The sequence below is a fragment of the Xenopus laevis genome, chromosome 6L (genome assembly GCF_017654675.1).
Source record: "Xenopus laevis strain J_2021 chromosome 6L, Xenopus_laevis_v10.1, whole genome shotgun sequence".
Classification (NCBI taxonomy): Eukaryota; Metazoa; Chordata; class Amphibia; order Anura; family Pipidae; genus Xenopus; species Xenopus laevis.
This window is the reverse complement of record NC_054381.1, coordinates 56,303,299-56,321,040: the sequence shown is the minus strand read 5'-3', so window position 1 is coordinate 56,321,040 and position 17,742 is coordinate 56,303,299. Positions and strand designations below refer to the sequence as shown.

General features: G+C 37.4%; 1 protein-coding gene across 1 annotated transcript in view; it reads left to right on the top strand.

Annotated features, from left to right (window-relative positions):
• The window catches only part of kif15.L (kinesin family member 15 L homeolog), a gene marked incomplete at both ends in the record, with an annotated part of 61,948 nt that overhangs the window by 10,761 nt on the left and 33,445 nt on the right, over window positions 1-17,742 (top strand). Inside the window, 5 exon segments of the mRNA NM_001088074.1 lie at window positions 7,620-7,829; window positions 8,304-8,429; window positions 11,974-12,096; window positions 14,062-14,185; window positions 15,033-15,121. Of these exon segments, the coding sequence (NP_001081543.1) occupies window positions 7,620-7,829; window positions 8,304-8,429; window positions 11,974-12,096; window positions 14,062-14,185; window positions 15,033-15,121 (672 nt within the window).

The window sequence follows — 17,742 nt, the reverse complement described above, 5'->3', positions numbered from 1 at the left end:
AACTGTCTGAAACCAACTGAAGGTGAACAACCCCTTTATATACACCCTTTAAATGTGTACTTTCCAACATGGGAGTTTTAGCATGTTTTGCTTCTTGCCTAGTTCTTCTAAGCTGATTTCTTAAACCAGCATTATCATAAATACAAGTATCAGGTGGTTTCTTTCTTTCATGTGTCCCATTTGCAAATCCAGCAGCAAATCTAAAATCAATCCATTTAGTTGGTCTGAATCAATCTTGAATCACTGTGCATCTCATTTGTGGTACTTTTTTCTATTTACTACAGAATCTGGAAGAAAGAGACTCAAACACATTACGCACTAAACAAAGATCAAACCTTTATTGCACAAATAGGCTTTTTGCTTTCACTTCTCAATATGTAGATAAGATATAAGTAAATTTGTTGGAAATTAGGTTGACTTGGGCTGCTGAATTTAACAATGCTGCACAAATGAATAGGAAATAGAACCGGGGGTATTATTTAATTGTTCAGAAGTGTTATGGTGTAGGTTATAGGTTCAAAAATATCAGTGGTTTTCAACATGGCATCATCATATTATACCGCCTTACCAACAAGCCAGTTTGTCAAATTTCTGATTTTTTGAGTTGTCCAAATGAACTTTATGTGTAAGTTAACATCTAGGAACAACAGTTCATTCACATGGTTGGCCATGCAAACTCACGGAAAGGGACTGGTGAGTACTTAAGCATTTACTACTTAAGTCCCAAATTGACTGTCTTGGAATGAAGTGCTGGCTCAAAAAATAGTTGGTTTGCATACCTAGAGAAATTGGCATAACCTGTAGTTTAAATGCTGTTTGCTTTAAAAGGTTACTGCTGATCAAACACCCTTCTGAGATCTGCAAACCTCAATATTTTGGTTGGATCACCCAAACTTTATCAAGACCGATATACCATCCCAGTCAAACCTGACATACCTACAGTAAAGATGTATGAACCTAACCCTCTTATGTCAAACTAGTGCAACGCTGAAAGATATACATTCTTCTGTTCTATACAAAGCAATTTATTCCATACAGAGATACTATAAAGGGTTTTCACCTTCAGGTTAACTTTTGTATTATGTTGTAGAATGGCCTATTCATAGTAAGTTTTCAGTTGTCTTTCATTATTTATTTTGTTATACGTGTTAAATTATTTGCAATGCTGAAATTCCAAACTGGAGAGCTGCAGAACAAAAGGCTAAATACTAACAAAAATAACGACTGGTTCCAAACTGTCTCAGAAAAAAAACTCTGTAGCATTATAAAAGGGGAATAACCCCTTTAACCCTTTAAGTGCCACAGAACGTAGAATCTACGTTCTGTGGAAAAGTAACTTGAAATGCCACAGAACGTAGATTCTACGTTCTGCAGCACTTCCGGGTTCTGGAGCGGAGGAGCGGCTGTTAGAGCCGCTCGCTCCGTTCCGCTTCGATCCCCTGCCCCTAGGCAACGAGCAGAGCAGGGGATCGTGTGGCCCCTGAGGCGCGATCGCCCAGGGGCCCAAAAACAGCAGCAGGCACGTGTTACTTACGTGTCCTGCTGCTGCAGCCTACACCGCGCCATAGATCTCCGCCCCCACAGCACAGGGACACAGATGACGTCGCAGATCTCTTCCAGGGGCTCTTCCTGATCGTCTGCAACAGTCTCCAGCGACTTTTTCAGGTTAGTGCAACAATTACACACACAAACACACCAACACACACTTATTACAGTAATACACACTTAGATTCACACTTACACACACTTACACATACATTTTTGGGGATTGGGGGGGTCACTTACACTCACTGCACTTACACACACGTGCACACGCACACACGCGCACATAACATGTAATTTACCATTTGTACACACGCACACGCACACGCACATACATGGCATTGTGCCTTTTTTTTTTTTTTTCTTATCGCATCGTCTCTTTTTTTGGCTGAAAAAAATGTTTTATTGCCATTACGAATAGCGTATTCGCTAACCGTACTGTGCAATATCTTTTGTATGTTATTTCGGTGATTATATTGCAATTTTGGGTATTTTGGTGCATTTTTAGCCATTTTATTGAATTTTTAGCCATTTTATTGCATTTTCAGCTCTGCGTATGTTGTGTTCACTTGTTTCTAGCCGTATAACCTGTTTGGCCCAGCTAAAATATTCAAACTGTGATTCTGACGGCCGATAACACTAGTCTGGAAAAAAAAACATTGATTTTTGTGGTTTTATTGGATTTTTTTGCATTTCACTCATTACTGCCTTATTTTGTTTTGCCTTGTAAATTTTATCTACTATATATCCATTTGGGGGTCTCTGTGCGCCACATAGTTTGGTATATCTATGCATATTGGGTATCAAAGTGTTCAGTAGACCCCTGGCGTTCATATTTAGGATGTTTTATGCTGATAAGTTACGAAATGTGGGGCACATAATGGGGTAGAATTCAAGCTTTGTGACGATTTTCAGAAATTTTATAAAAACCGTTACATTCAGCATTGCTTTGCAGTTTGGCAGTTTTCCGTAGAAACACTTATTTACCCATATTGGATTCGTCAGAATGTGTACTTTCTGAAAATATATGGTTTTCTGGGGTCTCTGTACTGTTAGGGGGGTCTAATGTTGCATAATACACACACCAGGTGCTCATTTTGCAGCAGCCAGCGCGTCAGCCGTGAAAATGTATATACACTATTGTCATTTGGGGGTCTCTATGCGCCACATAGTTTGGTATATCTATGCATATTGGGCATCAAAGTGTTCAGTAGACCCCTGGCGTTCATATTTAGGATGTTTTATGCTGATACGTTACGAAATGTGTGGCATATAATAGGGTAAATTTCAAGCTTTGTGACGATTTTCAGAAATTTGATAAAAACCGTTATGTTCAGCATTGCTTTGCAGTTTGCAGTAGAAACACTTATTTACCCATATTGGATTCGTCAGAATGTGTACTTTCTGAAAATATATGGTTTTCTGGGGTCTCTGTACTGTTAGGGGGGGTCTAATGTTGCATAATACACACACCAGGTGCAGCAGCCAGCGCGTCAGCCGTGAAAATGTATATACACTATTGTCATTTGGGGGTCTCTGTGCGCCACATAGTTTGGTATATCTATGCATACTGGGCATCAAAGTGTTCAGTAGACCCCTGGCGTTCATATTAAGGATGTTTTATGCTGATAAGTTACGAAATGTGTGGCATATAATGGGGTAGAATTCAAGCTTTGTGACGATTTTCCGAAATTTGATAAAAACCGTTATGTTCAGCATTGCTTTGCAGTTTGGCAGTTTGCAGTAGAAACACTTATTTACCCATATTGGATTCGTCAGAATGTGTACTTTCTGAAAATATATGGTTTTCTGGGGTCTCTGTACTGTTAGGGGGGTCTAATGTCGCATAATACACACACCAGGTGCTCATATTGCAGCAGCCAGCGCGTCGGCCGTGAAAATGTATATACACTATTGTCATTTGGGGGTCTCTGTGCGCCACATAGTTTGGTATATCTATGCATATTGGGCATCAAAGTGTTCAGTAGACCCCTGGCGTTCATATTTAGGATGTTTTATGCTGATACGTTACGAAATGTGTGGCATATAATGGGGTAAAATTCAAGCTTTGTGACGATTTTCAGAAATTTGATAAAAACCGTTATGTTCAGCATTGCTTTGCAGTTTGGCAGTTTGCAGTAGAAACACTTATTTACCCATATTGGATTCGTCAGGATGTGTACTTTCTGAAAATATATGGTTTTCTGGGGTCTCTGTACTGTTAGGGGGGTCTAATGTTGCATAATACACACACCAGGTGCTTATATTGCAGCAGCCAGCGCGTCAGCCGTGAAAATGTATATACACTATTGTCATTTGGGGGTCCTCTGTGCGCCACATAGTTTGGTATATCTATGCATACTGGGCATCAAAGTGTTCAGTAGACCCCTGGCGTTCATATTTAGGATGTTTTATGCTGATAAGTTACGAAATGTGGGGCATATAATGGGGTAAAATTCAAGCTTTGTGACGATTTTCAGAAATTTGATAAAAACCGTTATGTTCAGCATTGCTTTGCAGTTTGCAGTAGAAACACTTATTTACCCATATTGGATTCGTCAGAATGTGTACTTTCTGAAAATATATGGTTTTCTGGGGTCTCTGTACTGTTAGGGGGGTCTAATGTTGCATAATACACACACCAGGTGCTTATATTGCAGCAGCCAGCGCGTCAGCCGTGAAAATGTATATACACTATTGTCATTTGGGGGTCTCTGTGCGCCACATAGTTTGGTATATCTATGCACATTGGGCATCAAACTGTTTAGTAGACCCATATGTTTATATTTAGGATGCTTTATGCTGGTAATGATACATGGACAATACGATGCTGGAAAGTTGAAGCTTTGAGGCAATTTCCAGATATTTCACCAAAACCGCCAAATTTGGCAAAGCCTTGCGACTCAGTAGTTTGGAGCAGAAAGGCATGGGTACCCATTTTAGATTCTGTAGAATGTGTACTTTCCAAAAATATATGGGGTTGGGGGGTAAACATATATTTCTGTGTTTTTACCCCACAAAAATGCAGTCAAGGTGTTGATTTTTCATTAGCTGAAGTTACCCACAGGACAATTTGTATGTGCTAACTTCATTTTGGGGCCTCTAAATGCCATATACTTTGGTAAACTTATGAACAATGGCCACCAAAATGTTCAGAGGAACCCTGGCAATCATATTTAGGGTGCTTTTTCTTAGTACGTAATGACACATGGGTGATATGGTGCTGGGAAGTTGAAGCTTTGAGGCAATTTTCAGATATTTCACCAAAACCGACAACTTTGGGAAAGCCTTGCGACTCAGTAGTTTGGAGCAATAAGGCATGGGTACCCATTTTAGATTCTGTAGAATGTGTACTTTCCAAAAATGTATGGGTTTGGGGGGTAAACATATATTTCTGTGTTTTTACCCCACAGAAATGCAGTCAATGTGTTGATTTTTCATTAGCTGAAGTTACCCACGGGACTGTTTGTATGCGCTAACTTCATTTTGGGGCCTCTAAATGCCAGATACTTTGGTAAACCTATGAACAATGGCCACCAAACTGTTTGGAGGAACCCTGGCAATCATATTTAGGGTGCTTTTTCTTGGTGCATAACGATACATGGGTGATATGGTGCTGAGAAGTTGAAGCTTTGAGGCAATTTTCAGATATTTCACCAAAACCGACAATTGTGGGAAAGCCTTGCGACTCAGTAGTTTGGAGCAGAAAGGCATGGGTACCCATTTTAGATTCTGTAGAATGTGTACTTTCCAAAAATATATGGGTTTTGGGGGTAAACATATATTTCTGTGTTTTTACCCCACAAAAATGCAGTCAATGTGTTGATTTTTCATTAGCTGAAGTTACCCACGGGACTGTTTGTATGCACTAACTTCATTTTGGGGCCTCTAAATGCCAGATACTTTGGTAAACTTATGAACAATGGCCACCTAAATGTTCAGAGGAACCCTGGCAATCATATTTAGGGTGCTTTTTCTTAATACGTAATGACACATGGGTGATATGGTGCTGGGAAGTTGAAGCTTTGAGGCAATTTTCAGATATTTCACCAAAACCGACAACTTTGGGAAAGCCTTGCGACTCAGTGTGTGGAGCAATAAGGCATGGGTACCCATTTTAGATTCTGTAGAATGTGTACTTTCCAAAAATGTATGGGTTTGGGGGGTAAACATATATTTCTGTGTTTTTACCCCACAAAAATGCAGTCAATGTGTTGATCTTTCATTAGCTGAAGTTACCCACAGGACTATTTGTATGCACTAACTTCATTTTGGGGCCTCTAAATGCCAGATACTTTGGTAAACCTATGAACAATGGCCACCAAACTGTTCGGAGGAACCCTGGCAATCATATTTAGGGTGCTTTTTCTTGGTGCATAACGATACATGGGTGATATGGTGCTGAGAAGTTGAAGCTTTGAGGCAATTTTCAGATATTTCACCAAAACCGACAATTGTGGGAAAGCCTTGCGACTCAGTAGTTTGGAGCAGAAAGGCATGGGTACCCATTTTAGATTCTGTAGAATGTGTACTTTCCAAAAATATATGGGTTTGGGGGGTAAACATATATTTCTGTGTTTTTACCCCACAAAAATGTAGTCAATGTGTTGATTTTTCATTAGATGAAGTTACCCACAGGACTATTTGTATGCGCTAACTTCATTTTGGGGCCTCTAAATGCCAGATACTTTCGTAAACTTATGAACAATGACCACCAAAATGTTCAGAGGAACCCTGGCAATCATATTTAGGGTGCTTTTTCTTAGTACGTAATGATACATGGGCGATATGGTGCTGGGAAGTTGAAGGTTTGAGGAAATTTTCAGATATTTCACCAAAACCGACAATTTTGGGAAAGCCTTGCGACTCAGTAGTTTGGAGCAGAAAGGCATGGGTACCCATTTTAGATTCAGTAGAATGTGTACTTTCCAAAAATATATGGGTTTGGGGGGTAAACATATATTTCTGTGTTTTTACCCCACAAAAAATGCAGTCAATGTGTTGATTTCTCAGTAGCTGAAGTAAAGTCCTGAACAATTTGGATGTGCTAACTACATATTGGTGTCTCTAAATGCCAGATACTTTGGTAAACCTATGCATAATGGGTATCAAACTGTTCAGTGGACCCCTGGCAATCATATTTCAGGTGCTTTTTCTTGGTACCTAATATTGTTTGGGATATGCGGAGCAGCAAAATAAAACCTATAAAAATGATTTTTCAGAATTTTGAATTTTTTGTTGAAAAAACGCGATGTTCAGACAAGCTTTTATGTTTGGTAGTTGGGAGTAGAGAGACATAGTTACCCATTTTGTAATCGGCAGAATGTGTACTTTTCAAAAATGTATGGTTTTCTGGGGTAAACCTACGGTTTCAGGATTTTTTGCCTTGGAATCTAAAGCATGCCGTTTTCTGCCTTAGTGCTTTCAAAATTCGGTAATATACTGCCGGGAGTTTTTGCTGTACAGAAATCCTTAATCTCCCTAAAACTATACATATCTGGTATTGGCACATTCGAGAGACATAAGGCTTTCCAAATCAGTTGGATTTTCATCCGTAAAATGAAATATTTTTCTGGTATAAATTGATATACGATGAAAAATGGTGATTTTTCATTTTTTTTTGGTATTTAGCACTATAAATTTTTTTGCACAGGTGGAAATACATGAAAACTCAGGCAGATTTAGAAAGCTCAGTTTCTACCGAAAAAAACAATGTATAGTTTTCCTAGGTAAACTATAGGTTTCCCCTCAGAAAATGCCCCTAAAGTGAGAGAGCACAAAATGTTTAAAAAACGGCTGGCATTTCGCGTTACCAAAATGTGAAATTCTGCTGGCACTTAAAGGGTTAAACAAAAATCTTTTCAATATACAATCTACAACAAAGGATGTTGTGTGCGATTAATCCAAAAATGTCTGCTCTGCCTGTTGGGTCCATCAGGATCCCCCAGTGTAGTAGTCTGCATTTCGTTTAGGCCCAGAGTGGTGGATCAGGAAGCAAAATTAGCATCTCATTCCGGTTCTTGCATGCCTGGCTACATTAATGAACCTTGTTATTAATGAGCATTTTGTTATAATAGGTTCTGTCCATCGGTTGGCGGAACAGGCGTGTGGCTTCTACCTCAATGAACAGAGAGTCACCCAGATCTCATGCTGTTTTTACTGTCACCATTGAATCCATGGAAAAGACCAATGATCTAGTTAACATCAGATCCTCCCAGCTCAACCTGGTAGATTTAGCAGTGTCAGAAAGACAAAAGGACACTCAGACTGAAGGAGTCAGACTAAAGGTCAGTGAACAGCTAGATTGATTGGGCATTAATGTCTGGAATGCTTGAGGTTTGCCAGAGAAGGGGTTATTCTGTCATTTGGATCACCATACATTTTTAAATAATGGGTTAAATAAACCCAATAGAATTGTTTGCCCACCAATATGGGTTTATGCAGCTTAATTAGAATCAAGTGCAAGATACTGTTCTATTACTACAGAGAAAAAGGGAGTCATAATAGAAAAATAGGATGCTTTGCTTAAATGGGCTTTAAGAGATCTGGCCTTCGTCTAATTTGAAGCTTTCAGGGTATCGGATTTCTGTATGTGTGATCCTATACCTGTAATGTAACAGCGCTTAAATACTTTGGTTAAAACTAGTAAAAGCTTAGTGCAGCTCATACTAAGTTTTATTTAGATGGAGAATTACTTTCTACTAAAGCTGAAGTCAAAGAAATAAACAACTTAAAATGTAAAATCATCTTTTCACCTATAGGAGGCTGGAAGCATAAACCGTTCACTAAGCTGCCTGGGTCAGGTTATAACAGCCTTGGTGGATGTGGCAAATGGGAGGCAGAGGCACATTTGCTACAGAGACTCCAAACTTACATTTCTCTTGCGGGTAAGATCCTATTTTTTCTTTTATATAGAGTATGTATATATACTGCATTGATCTATATATGTATCTGTGCTTGTAAGAAAAAAAAAATTATCGTGACCTGGGGTTTTCCGGATAACGGATCTTTCTGTTATTTGTGTCTTCATGCCTTAAGTCTACTAGAAATTTATTTAAACATTAAATAAATCCAATAGGCTGGTTTTGCTTCCAATAAGGATTAATTATATCTTAGTTTGGATCAAGTACAAGCGACTGTTTTATTATTACAGAAAAAAAGGAAATAATTTTTGAAAATTTGGATTATGTGGATAAAATGGAGTCTATGGGAGACAGCCATTCCGTAATTCTGAGCTTTCTGGATATCGGGTTTCCGGATAAGGGATCCTATACCTGTATATATATATATATATATGTGTGTGTGTGTGTGTGTGTGTGTGTGTGTGTGTGTGTGTATTATATATATATATATATATATATATATATATATATATATATATATATATATATATATATATATATATATATATATATATATATATATATATATATATATATATATATATATATATATATATATATATATGTGTGTGTGTGTGTGTGTGTGTGTGTGTATGTATGTGTGTGTGTGTGTGTATATGTATGTATGTATGTATATATATATATATATATATATATATATATATATATATATATAAGCAATGCAGAAGAACGGCACTCACAGGACTTACTGAATCAATCTTCCAAAGGTTTCCAAAAATTCTCATTGGAGCATTCTCTCGCATTTAGTGGGTGACTGAAAAGATTCATGCCCCATTGTTTTAGACTACGGCTGTTATCATGCTGTAACATTTCAACAGTGCTAGTGAAAGTTCATTATTTTTGACTGGGAGCTGGTCTTAAATGAGAACAAAGGGCAAATAGAACACTACACCCATGAATAGTCCTACTTTGGTAGTGTGTGATCACTATATTTTTAGCTCACCAATTTGTAAATTCAAGTAGTTATTCTTATCTCCGATTTACAACCTGTTTTGCCTAATGCCGCCGCCATCTTGTGTATGGTATGAACGGTGGAAAGGTTCATATTTCAAGCATAAACAAGACATTTCTCCTAATGCGATTCAAGGCTGCCCAGGCAGGAAGCGCAATCGAATTTCTGCCGTAGATGGAGTCCTGTTCTTGCATTCCGCTCAGAGCGCCATTCCTCTTAAATTATACCAGGGACATAGGAATCACTAAGGGTGGTGAGTGCTTGCAAACTATGTATTTTAAAGTAATTAGAATTGCAAGACAAGACTGTGCACATGCTCAGTGTGGTCTGGGCTGCTTAGGGATCGTCATAAATTATCAAAAGAGCACAAGTCAAATAATATCTGACAGAAGCCAATACAGCAAGACTGATTAATAATCAGAATATACAGACTGCACTGGGTCCTGTGTTGTCATGTAATCTAATGTGGATTTTATAGTTTTTGTATTGTTTGAAGGACATGTAATCCCCCCCCCATAAAAATATAATCAGTGAACGGCCTCTTTGAAATCTTTAGATAACTGCTACTCTGGTTGTTAAAAGGTTAACAGTAAGGATGTATAATCCCACTCACTCATGTATAATCTGTCATAATCCTGTTTACTCATGCATAATCCCACTCACTCATGTATAATACGGCATAATCCTGCTCACTCATGTATAATACTTCATAATCCCGCTCACTCATGCATAATCCCACTCACTCATGCATAATTCCACTCACGCATAATCCTACACACTCATGTATAATATGTCATAATCCCACTCACTAATGTATAATATGTGAGTGAGTATGCATGAGTGAGTGGGATTATGCATATGAGTGGGATTACATGTAGGAGTGAGTAGGATTACATATACTTGCTCATAAAGTTACATTACCAAAAAAAAAAAATTCTGAGCCAGTCGTGGCTGGATATGCACATATAAATGCTGATGTAGCCTATAGAAAATGGCAGCTTGGTTGAAGCACATCTTGCATTCAGGAAAACACTACAGTGCAGGCTAACGGAGGGGATACATATACTACATGACCCAATACAGAGACAATGATGCATTTTGTGTGGGGAATATGTGCCCAACCTAAAAACATGGTAAGGGTTTATAGGGTTTACATGTCCTTTAATACAAACGTATTCCAACTCTCTATAACCAGTGGCTGCAGCAAAGTATCCTCCAAATTGAACCCCAGTTTATATGTTTAAATCTGGCTCCACAATCTTTGTCCCTGCAGCTGGAGTTGGAAACAGTAAAGGGATGTAAAGCCAAAATAAAATCCAAAACAAATCTCTACACAGTCACCAACTGCTCTACAGGGAAAAAAAATAAAGCTGCTTGAGTTCTGCATGGCTGGGAAGTAAGGCGGGGGCTCCCCCTGCTGTTCATAACTATGATTGTTTCCCTGCCCAGCAGTTAGGGACCGTCTGACAATTCCTATCCATAGCAGTAAATGAAGGGGGAATTTCACTGGATACAGTTAGGTTTCTTATAAAAATGGTACAAATTTTTTGGAAATAGGTTTATTTTCATTAAAGAAAGTAAAAATGGGATTTTATTTTTTTGCCTTTCCTTGTCCTTTAAAACCTGACTTGATTCTATACAAGTGTATCTTCAACATTCAATCAAGTTAATAAACTTCAGTGTTTACCCAGCAATTTCACACTAGTTGCTACTTCTCAGATTTGTTGAGAATGAATATAAAAAATGCAATTTGCTGTTTGTTTTTTTGTTTTTTTTTGTAATGGCAATGGGTGACTTATCGTGATTAACGTATTCAAGGTTTTTCCTGCACATGCACACAGGAAAATAAACACATTTGCAACTGAGTGCAGTTTTTATTGCCACAATTGTGCTAATGTTGATAACATTACTTTTATATCTATCTATATATATATATATATATATATATATATATATATATATATATATATATATATATATATATATATATATATATATATGCAGTCCCACAGTACCAGCACTCAGACAGATGTTGCCAGTGGTGCACGATCAATAAATCGTATATAGTCTTATGAAGGATCAGCACACACTGTTCTGTAGTGAAGTAATAGTGTTTATTTTCAAACAAAACACATTTTTATCCGACGTTTCGGTCCCACCTGGGGACCTTTTTCATATATATGTGTGTGTATATATATATATATATATATATATATATATATATATATATATATATATAGATAGATAGATATATATATGTACAGTATATTGGATAAAAGCTCAGGTGAATCACTGTACTTAAGAATTTTTGGATTCAGAAGACTTGATATATCATTATATAGTGTCAGTGTATCCCACAGATAGATAGGTTTACATTTACATAAATGTCAAGCCAATGTATTGCATTTTTTTCTCCTGCACTGCTTGGAGTTACACAGCCCTGCAATGGAAAGCATACATTTTACAGGTAATATCCAACATAATATCTAGAGTTGGTATCAAAGGTATTTAACCTGGAGATTATGCTCTGCATTTACATGAATTTATTCTTAACAGGATTCCCTTGGAGGTAATGCAAAAACCTTCATCATTGCAAATGTTCATCCTGGATCGAAATGCTTTGGACAAACGTTATCTACCTTGCAGTTTGCACAGCGGGCAAAGTTAATTAAAAACAAGGTAATTTTATGCTGTGCAATTAAAACTGTGTTTAAGAATTACCTAATTTGGGTTTGCTGTAATCAAATTTATTGTAACAGGATCATCATGTAAAAAACAAACTAGAATGCTATCACTAACGCACACAATACATGATGCCTTTCTTACAGTGCCTTGCAAAAGTCTTCACCTCCCTTGGCATTTATCATGTTTTGTTGCCTCACAACCTGGAATTAAAATGGATTGTTTGTTTTCATTTACAGAACATGCCTACAACTTTGAAGATGTTTTTTTTTTATTGTGAATCAAACAACAAATAGGACAAAATAACAGAAATCTTCAGCATGCATAACTGTTCCCCCCCCCCCCCTAAAGTCAGTACTTTGTAAAGCCACCTTTTGCGGCAATTGCAGCTGCAAGTCGCTTTGGATCAGTCTCTGATCTTGACACATCTTCAATAGAAGGTTAAAGTTGCAGGGTATAAGGAATGGCCAGGAGGCAGATTAACTGCTCAAAGTGTTTATTGTAGGCACAACATGTTTCAAACCTTTCGGTTCTTTGTCAAGTGCCTGACACATATTTCCACTGGGATTTTTGCCCATTCCTCAAGTCAAAACTGCTCCAGCTCCTTCATGTTGGATGGTTTTCGCTTGTGAACAGCAATCTTCAACTCTGACCACAAATTCTCAGTTCGATTGAGGTCTGGACTTTGACTAGGTTATTCCAACACTTTTAAATGTGTATGCTTAAACCGCTTGAGTGTTGCTTTAGCAGTATACTTCTGCTCATTGTCCTGCTGGAAGTTGACCTCTGTCCCAGTCTCAAATAACAGGCAGACTGACACAGGTTTTGCTCAAGAATATCCCTATTTTTAGCCCCATCCATCTTTCCCTCGACTCGGACCAGTTTCCCAGTCCCTGCTGCTGAAAAACACCTCACAGCATGATGCTGCCACCACCAGGTTTCACTGTGGAGATGGTGTTCTTGGGATGATGGAATGTGTTGGGTTTGCATTTTCCTTCGTGGCCTGAAAAGTTAAATTTTAGTCTCATCTGACCAGAGCACCTTCCTCCATACATTTGGGGAGTCAGCCACATGCCTTTTTATCAAACTCAAAACGTGCCTTCTTATTTTTAACTTTAATGAATGGTGTGTACGCCTTAGTGTGGTCCTATGGACAGATACTCCAGTCTTTGCTGTTGAACTCTACAAAACCTTCAGGGTTACCTTTGGTCTCTGTGCTGCCTCTCTAATTAATGCCCTCCTTGCCTGAGTTTTGGTGGGTGCATATGCAAATTAGGATTTGGTTCGGTATTCGGCCGAATTGTTCACAAAAGATTCCGGGGTTCGGCTAAATCCAAAATATCATCCCTACTAATTACCGTATGTGACTTTTGAAGGTAATTGTTTGCACCAGGATTTTTTAGGGGCTTCATGGCAAAGGTGAATACATAGGCACATGCCAATTTTTTTTTTTTTTTTTAATTCTTTTTTATATATTTTTTTCTCATTTCACTTCACCAACTTAGACTATTTTGTGCAGACCCATCACATAAAATAAGATTAGGAAACATTTAAATTACAGATTGGAATGTAACAAATTAGGTAAAAAGCCAAGGGGGTGATTACTTTTGCAAGGCCGTGTATATATAATTGTAAGCAGAAAATGCTTTGTAGAAATGAATGCCCTCATGGATCACCGAGTAGATAAAATTAAGAGGATACCTTTAAATCTTATTAAAAGGTTGTATTTTCTCTTTCTCCATGTATATTGCAGGCTATAAGATATGTGACATTTAATGTATAGGCATATCATGTAAATTTAATGTAATGTATATTTGGAAATTATGGTCACATTTTGGGGTTTCTTATTCAAAATAAAGTGGTGAGTGCTCTATTGTTTGTAGTGCTAAACCAAATTCATCCATTGCAGCATCAATATACATTTCAAATTTAATTTTCATTTTTGCTGCTTCACACCTTTAGGCTGTTGTTAATGAAGACACTCAGGGGAATGTGAGTCAGCTGCAAGCAGAGGTGAAGAAGCTGAAGGAACAGCTTTCTCAGCTCCTTTCCGGACAGATGCCAGGGGATATTTCTGTTGCCAGAGGTGAGCGTAAAAATTCAAAAAGATCTCATTGCATGCTTAACTACTTCACCAGTAGTGTTGTGTGTGGAATGATAATGATGGCTTCCCGCTGTCACTACATAAATAATTTGCCATAGCTCTGAATGTCATTTCTACCAATTGAATGAGATGACCGCTTACTTCTAAATTTAATAATGCAAACTGCACTAATACTTTTTTTTTTACAGTGCTACAACTTTTCTACTGTTAATACAAAAGAAACTTAACTATAGTTGCCTGAAGATGCAAAAAAATGTTTGATTCTGTGTCCATATAGGTCCAAATGTTTTGGCAATCACTGAAAGTATTACAATTCTACTGTATAATGTAATTAATGCCAGAAGATATTTTTATATAGGGGTTTGCAGTACAATCAGGTAGTCTAGGGCCCCTTTTGATTAAAAGAACAGTATTGATTACTGCTTCTCAGAGACTGATGATAAACCTGGTAAAACAGAAAAAAGGCTTAGTGTGGATGTTGGGATATAGCCTTTAATGTAGAATTTTCTGAATAATGAATTTTCAGATAATCTGTCCCATACCTGTATTAATAGTAACATATTCTGCAATGATGTCCAATAAATTGGTGTCTGGTAAATACATAAAGATTATGCAGTATTTTGTTTTTACTTTAATTCTGTAATTTATTTTGTTTACAGTATTATACCATCTTCATACAGATATCACTATCATTATATTAGCTTTATTATCATTTAGGTCATTAAGGACCTGTTCTGGCCACGGTACATTATTTTCTAGCCACACATGCAGTCTAATGTTCAATTTCTGTTTATATTTCTTACTTATTCAACTCTTTTAAAATATCTAGTGCCCTCTGTTGGTGATAACAATATGGATTATATGAATAATTTTTTTGAAGCCATGAGGATTCTTGAAAGATCAGATCGAGAAAAAAAGGTAAGATTAATGACATGCAACTTATTTTGCTTTTTTTTTTTTTACATTTTTTTAAAGAAATAAAATCTAATTTAAATCTAAATGAATAAAAATAATTGTATCAAAGTAGATTAAATAGAGCACAGTGTAGCATTTACCGTTAAATGTGAGCATGTAATGTTCTGATATTTGTGTGTGTGTATATATATCTTCTTGTAGTTCAGCAACAACACTCATGCTCAGCCTCTGTGTGTGATGCAAGTCCAAAGCGAGGTTTTCAGGTTTTTCCTTAATAATAATAAGTTCTCCAAAACTGAAACCTGTGTATCCATTAATGGGATGAAAGAAATATTAAAGATTACTTGTTCCCTCTCTTCCCTTCTCTGTTCCTCTGAGGCATTACACTCTTTTTGTTGGTTGTATCTATGTTTCCTGCCACCCCTGCGTCTCCTGGTTACTCTAAAAGATCTATTTTGGGGAAACAATACAAAAAGTAAAGTCACATATTTCCCAACATAGATCTACCATTAATGTAGGGAATACGGCACTACCGCTCTCTAAGCACTTTAAAGAAAAGGGTCACACTGCTGAACAATTGAAGTTCACAATATTAGAAGTGATACCCCCATTAAATAGGGGGGGGGAGTCGTGAGTTAAAATTGAAACAGAGGGAAGTCTGGTGGATAAAAAAAATTGAATTCCTTATATCCACACGGACTCAATAAAGATTATGATCTGTATCTATTCCTGTAACTATAAGGATTCTGCTATTTTGCTATGTGCATATACCATAGATACACTGATGTATTGCTACAATGTTATAAGTAATTGTTTGTTTATTCCATACAGTGTTAGCGGCAGAAGTCGTGTATTAGGCATATTGAAAGAACTTATGAGTCACTTCCTCTGTTGGACTATATAAGCTTGTATGGACTGTGTAGATTTTAGACATCATTGCCCACATGGCTTGAAAAAGAGACACACTTGGCTCGAAACGTCGCTACAGAATGTGTGCTTGTATGGAGATGTGTGTGTGTGTGTATATATATATATATATATATATATATATATATATATATATATATATATATATAAAATTTATTTATAGAATCCAAGAACGGACAGCACTCACAACTTAATGCAAAAGTTATATTGTAAAAATTGTATACATCACCATACAAGCACACATTCTGTAGTGACGTTTCGAGCTAAGTGTGGCTCTTTTTCAAGCCATGTGGGCAATGATAAATATATATATTTTTATATATATATATATATATATATACAGTGGTGTGAAAAACTATTTGCCCCCTTCCTGATTTCTTATTCTTTTGCATGTTTGTCACACTTAAATGTTTCTGCTCATCAAAAACCGTTAACTATTAGTCAAAGATAACATAATTGAACACAAAATGCAGTTTTTAAATGAAGGTTTACGTTATTAAGGGAGAAAAAAAACTCCAAATCTACATGGGCCTGTGTGAAAAAGTGATTGCCCCCCTTGTTAAAATATAACTTAACTGTGGTTTATCACACCTGAGTTCAATTTCAAAGGTTATAAAGCCATTTCTAAAGCTTTGGGACTCCAGCGAACCACAGTGAGAGCCATTATCCACAAATGGCAAAAACATGGAACAGTGGTGAACCTTCCCAGGAGTGGCCGGCCGACCAAAATTACCCCAAGAGCGCAGAGACAACTCATCCGAGAGGCCACAAAAGACCCCAGGACAACATCTAAAGAACTGCAAGCCTCACTTGCCTCAATTAAGGTCAGTGTTCACGACTCCACCATAAGAAAGAGACTGGGCAAAAACGGCCTGCATGGCAGATTTCCAAGGCGCAAACCACTTTTAAGCAAACAGAACATTAAGGCTCGTCTCAATTTTGCTAAAAAACATCTCAATGATTGCCAAGACTTTTGGGAAAATACCTTGTGGACCGACGAGACAAAAGTTGAACTTTTTGGAAGGTGCACGTCCCGTTACATCTGGCGTAAAAGTAACACAGCATTTCAGAAAAAGAACATCATACCAACAGTAAAATATGATGGTGGTGATAGTGTGATGGTCTGGGGTTGTTTTGCTGCTTCAGGACCTGGAAGACTTGCTGTGATAGATGGAACCATGAATTCTACTGTCTACCAAAAAATCCTGAAGGAGAATGTCCGGCCATCTGTTCGTCAACTCAAGCTGAAGCGATCTTGGGTGCTGCAGCAGGACAATGACCCAAAACACACCAGCAAATCCACCTCTGAATGGCTGAAGAAAAACAAAATGAAGACTTTGGAGTGGCCTAGTCAAAGTCCTGACCTGAATCCTATTGAGATGTTGTGGCATGACCTTAAAAAGGCGGTTCATGCTAGAAAACCCTCAAATAAAGCTGAATTACAACAATTCTGCAAAGATGAGTGGGCCAAAATTCCTCCAGAGCGCTGTAAAAGACTTGTTGCAAGTTATCGCAAACGCTTGATTGCAGTTATTGCTGCTAAGGGTGGCCCAACCAGTAATTAGGTTCAGGGGGCAATTACTTTTTCACACAGGTTTGGATTTCTTTTCTCCCTAAATAATAAAAACCCTCATTTAAAAACTGCATTTTGTGTTTACTTGTGTTATCTTTAACTAATAGTTAAATGTGTTTGATGA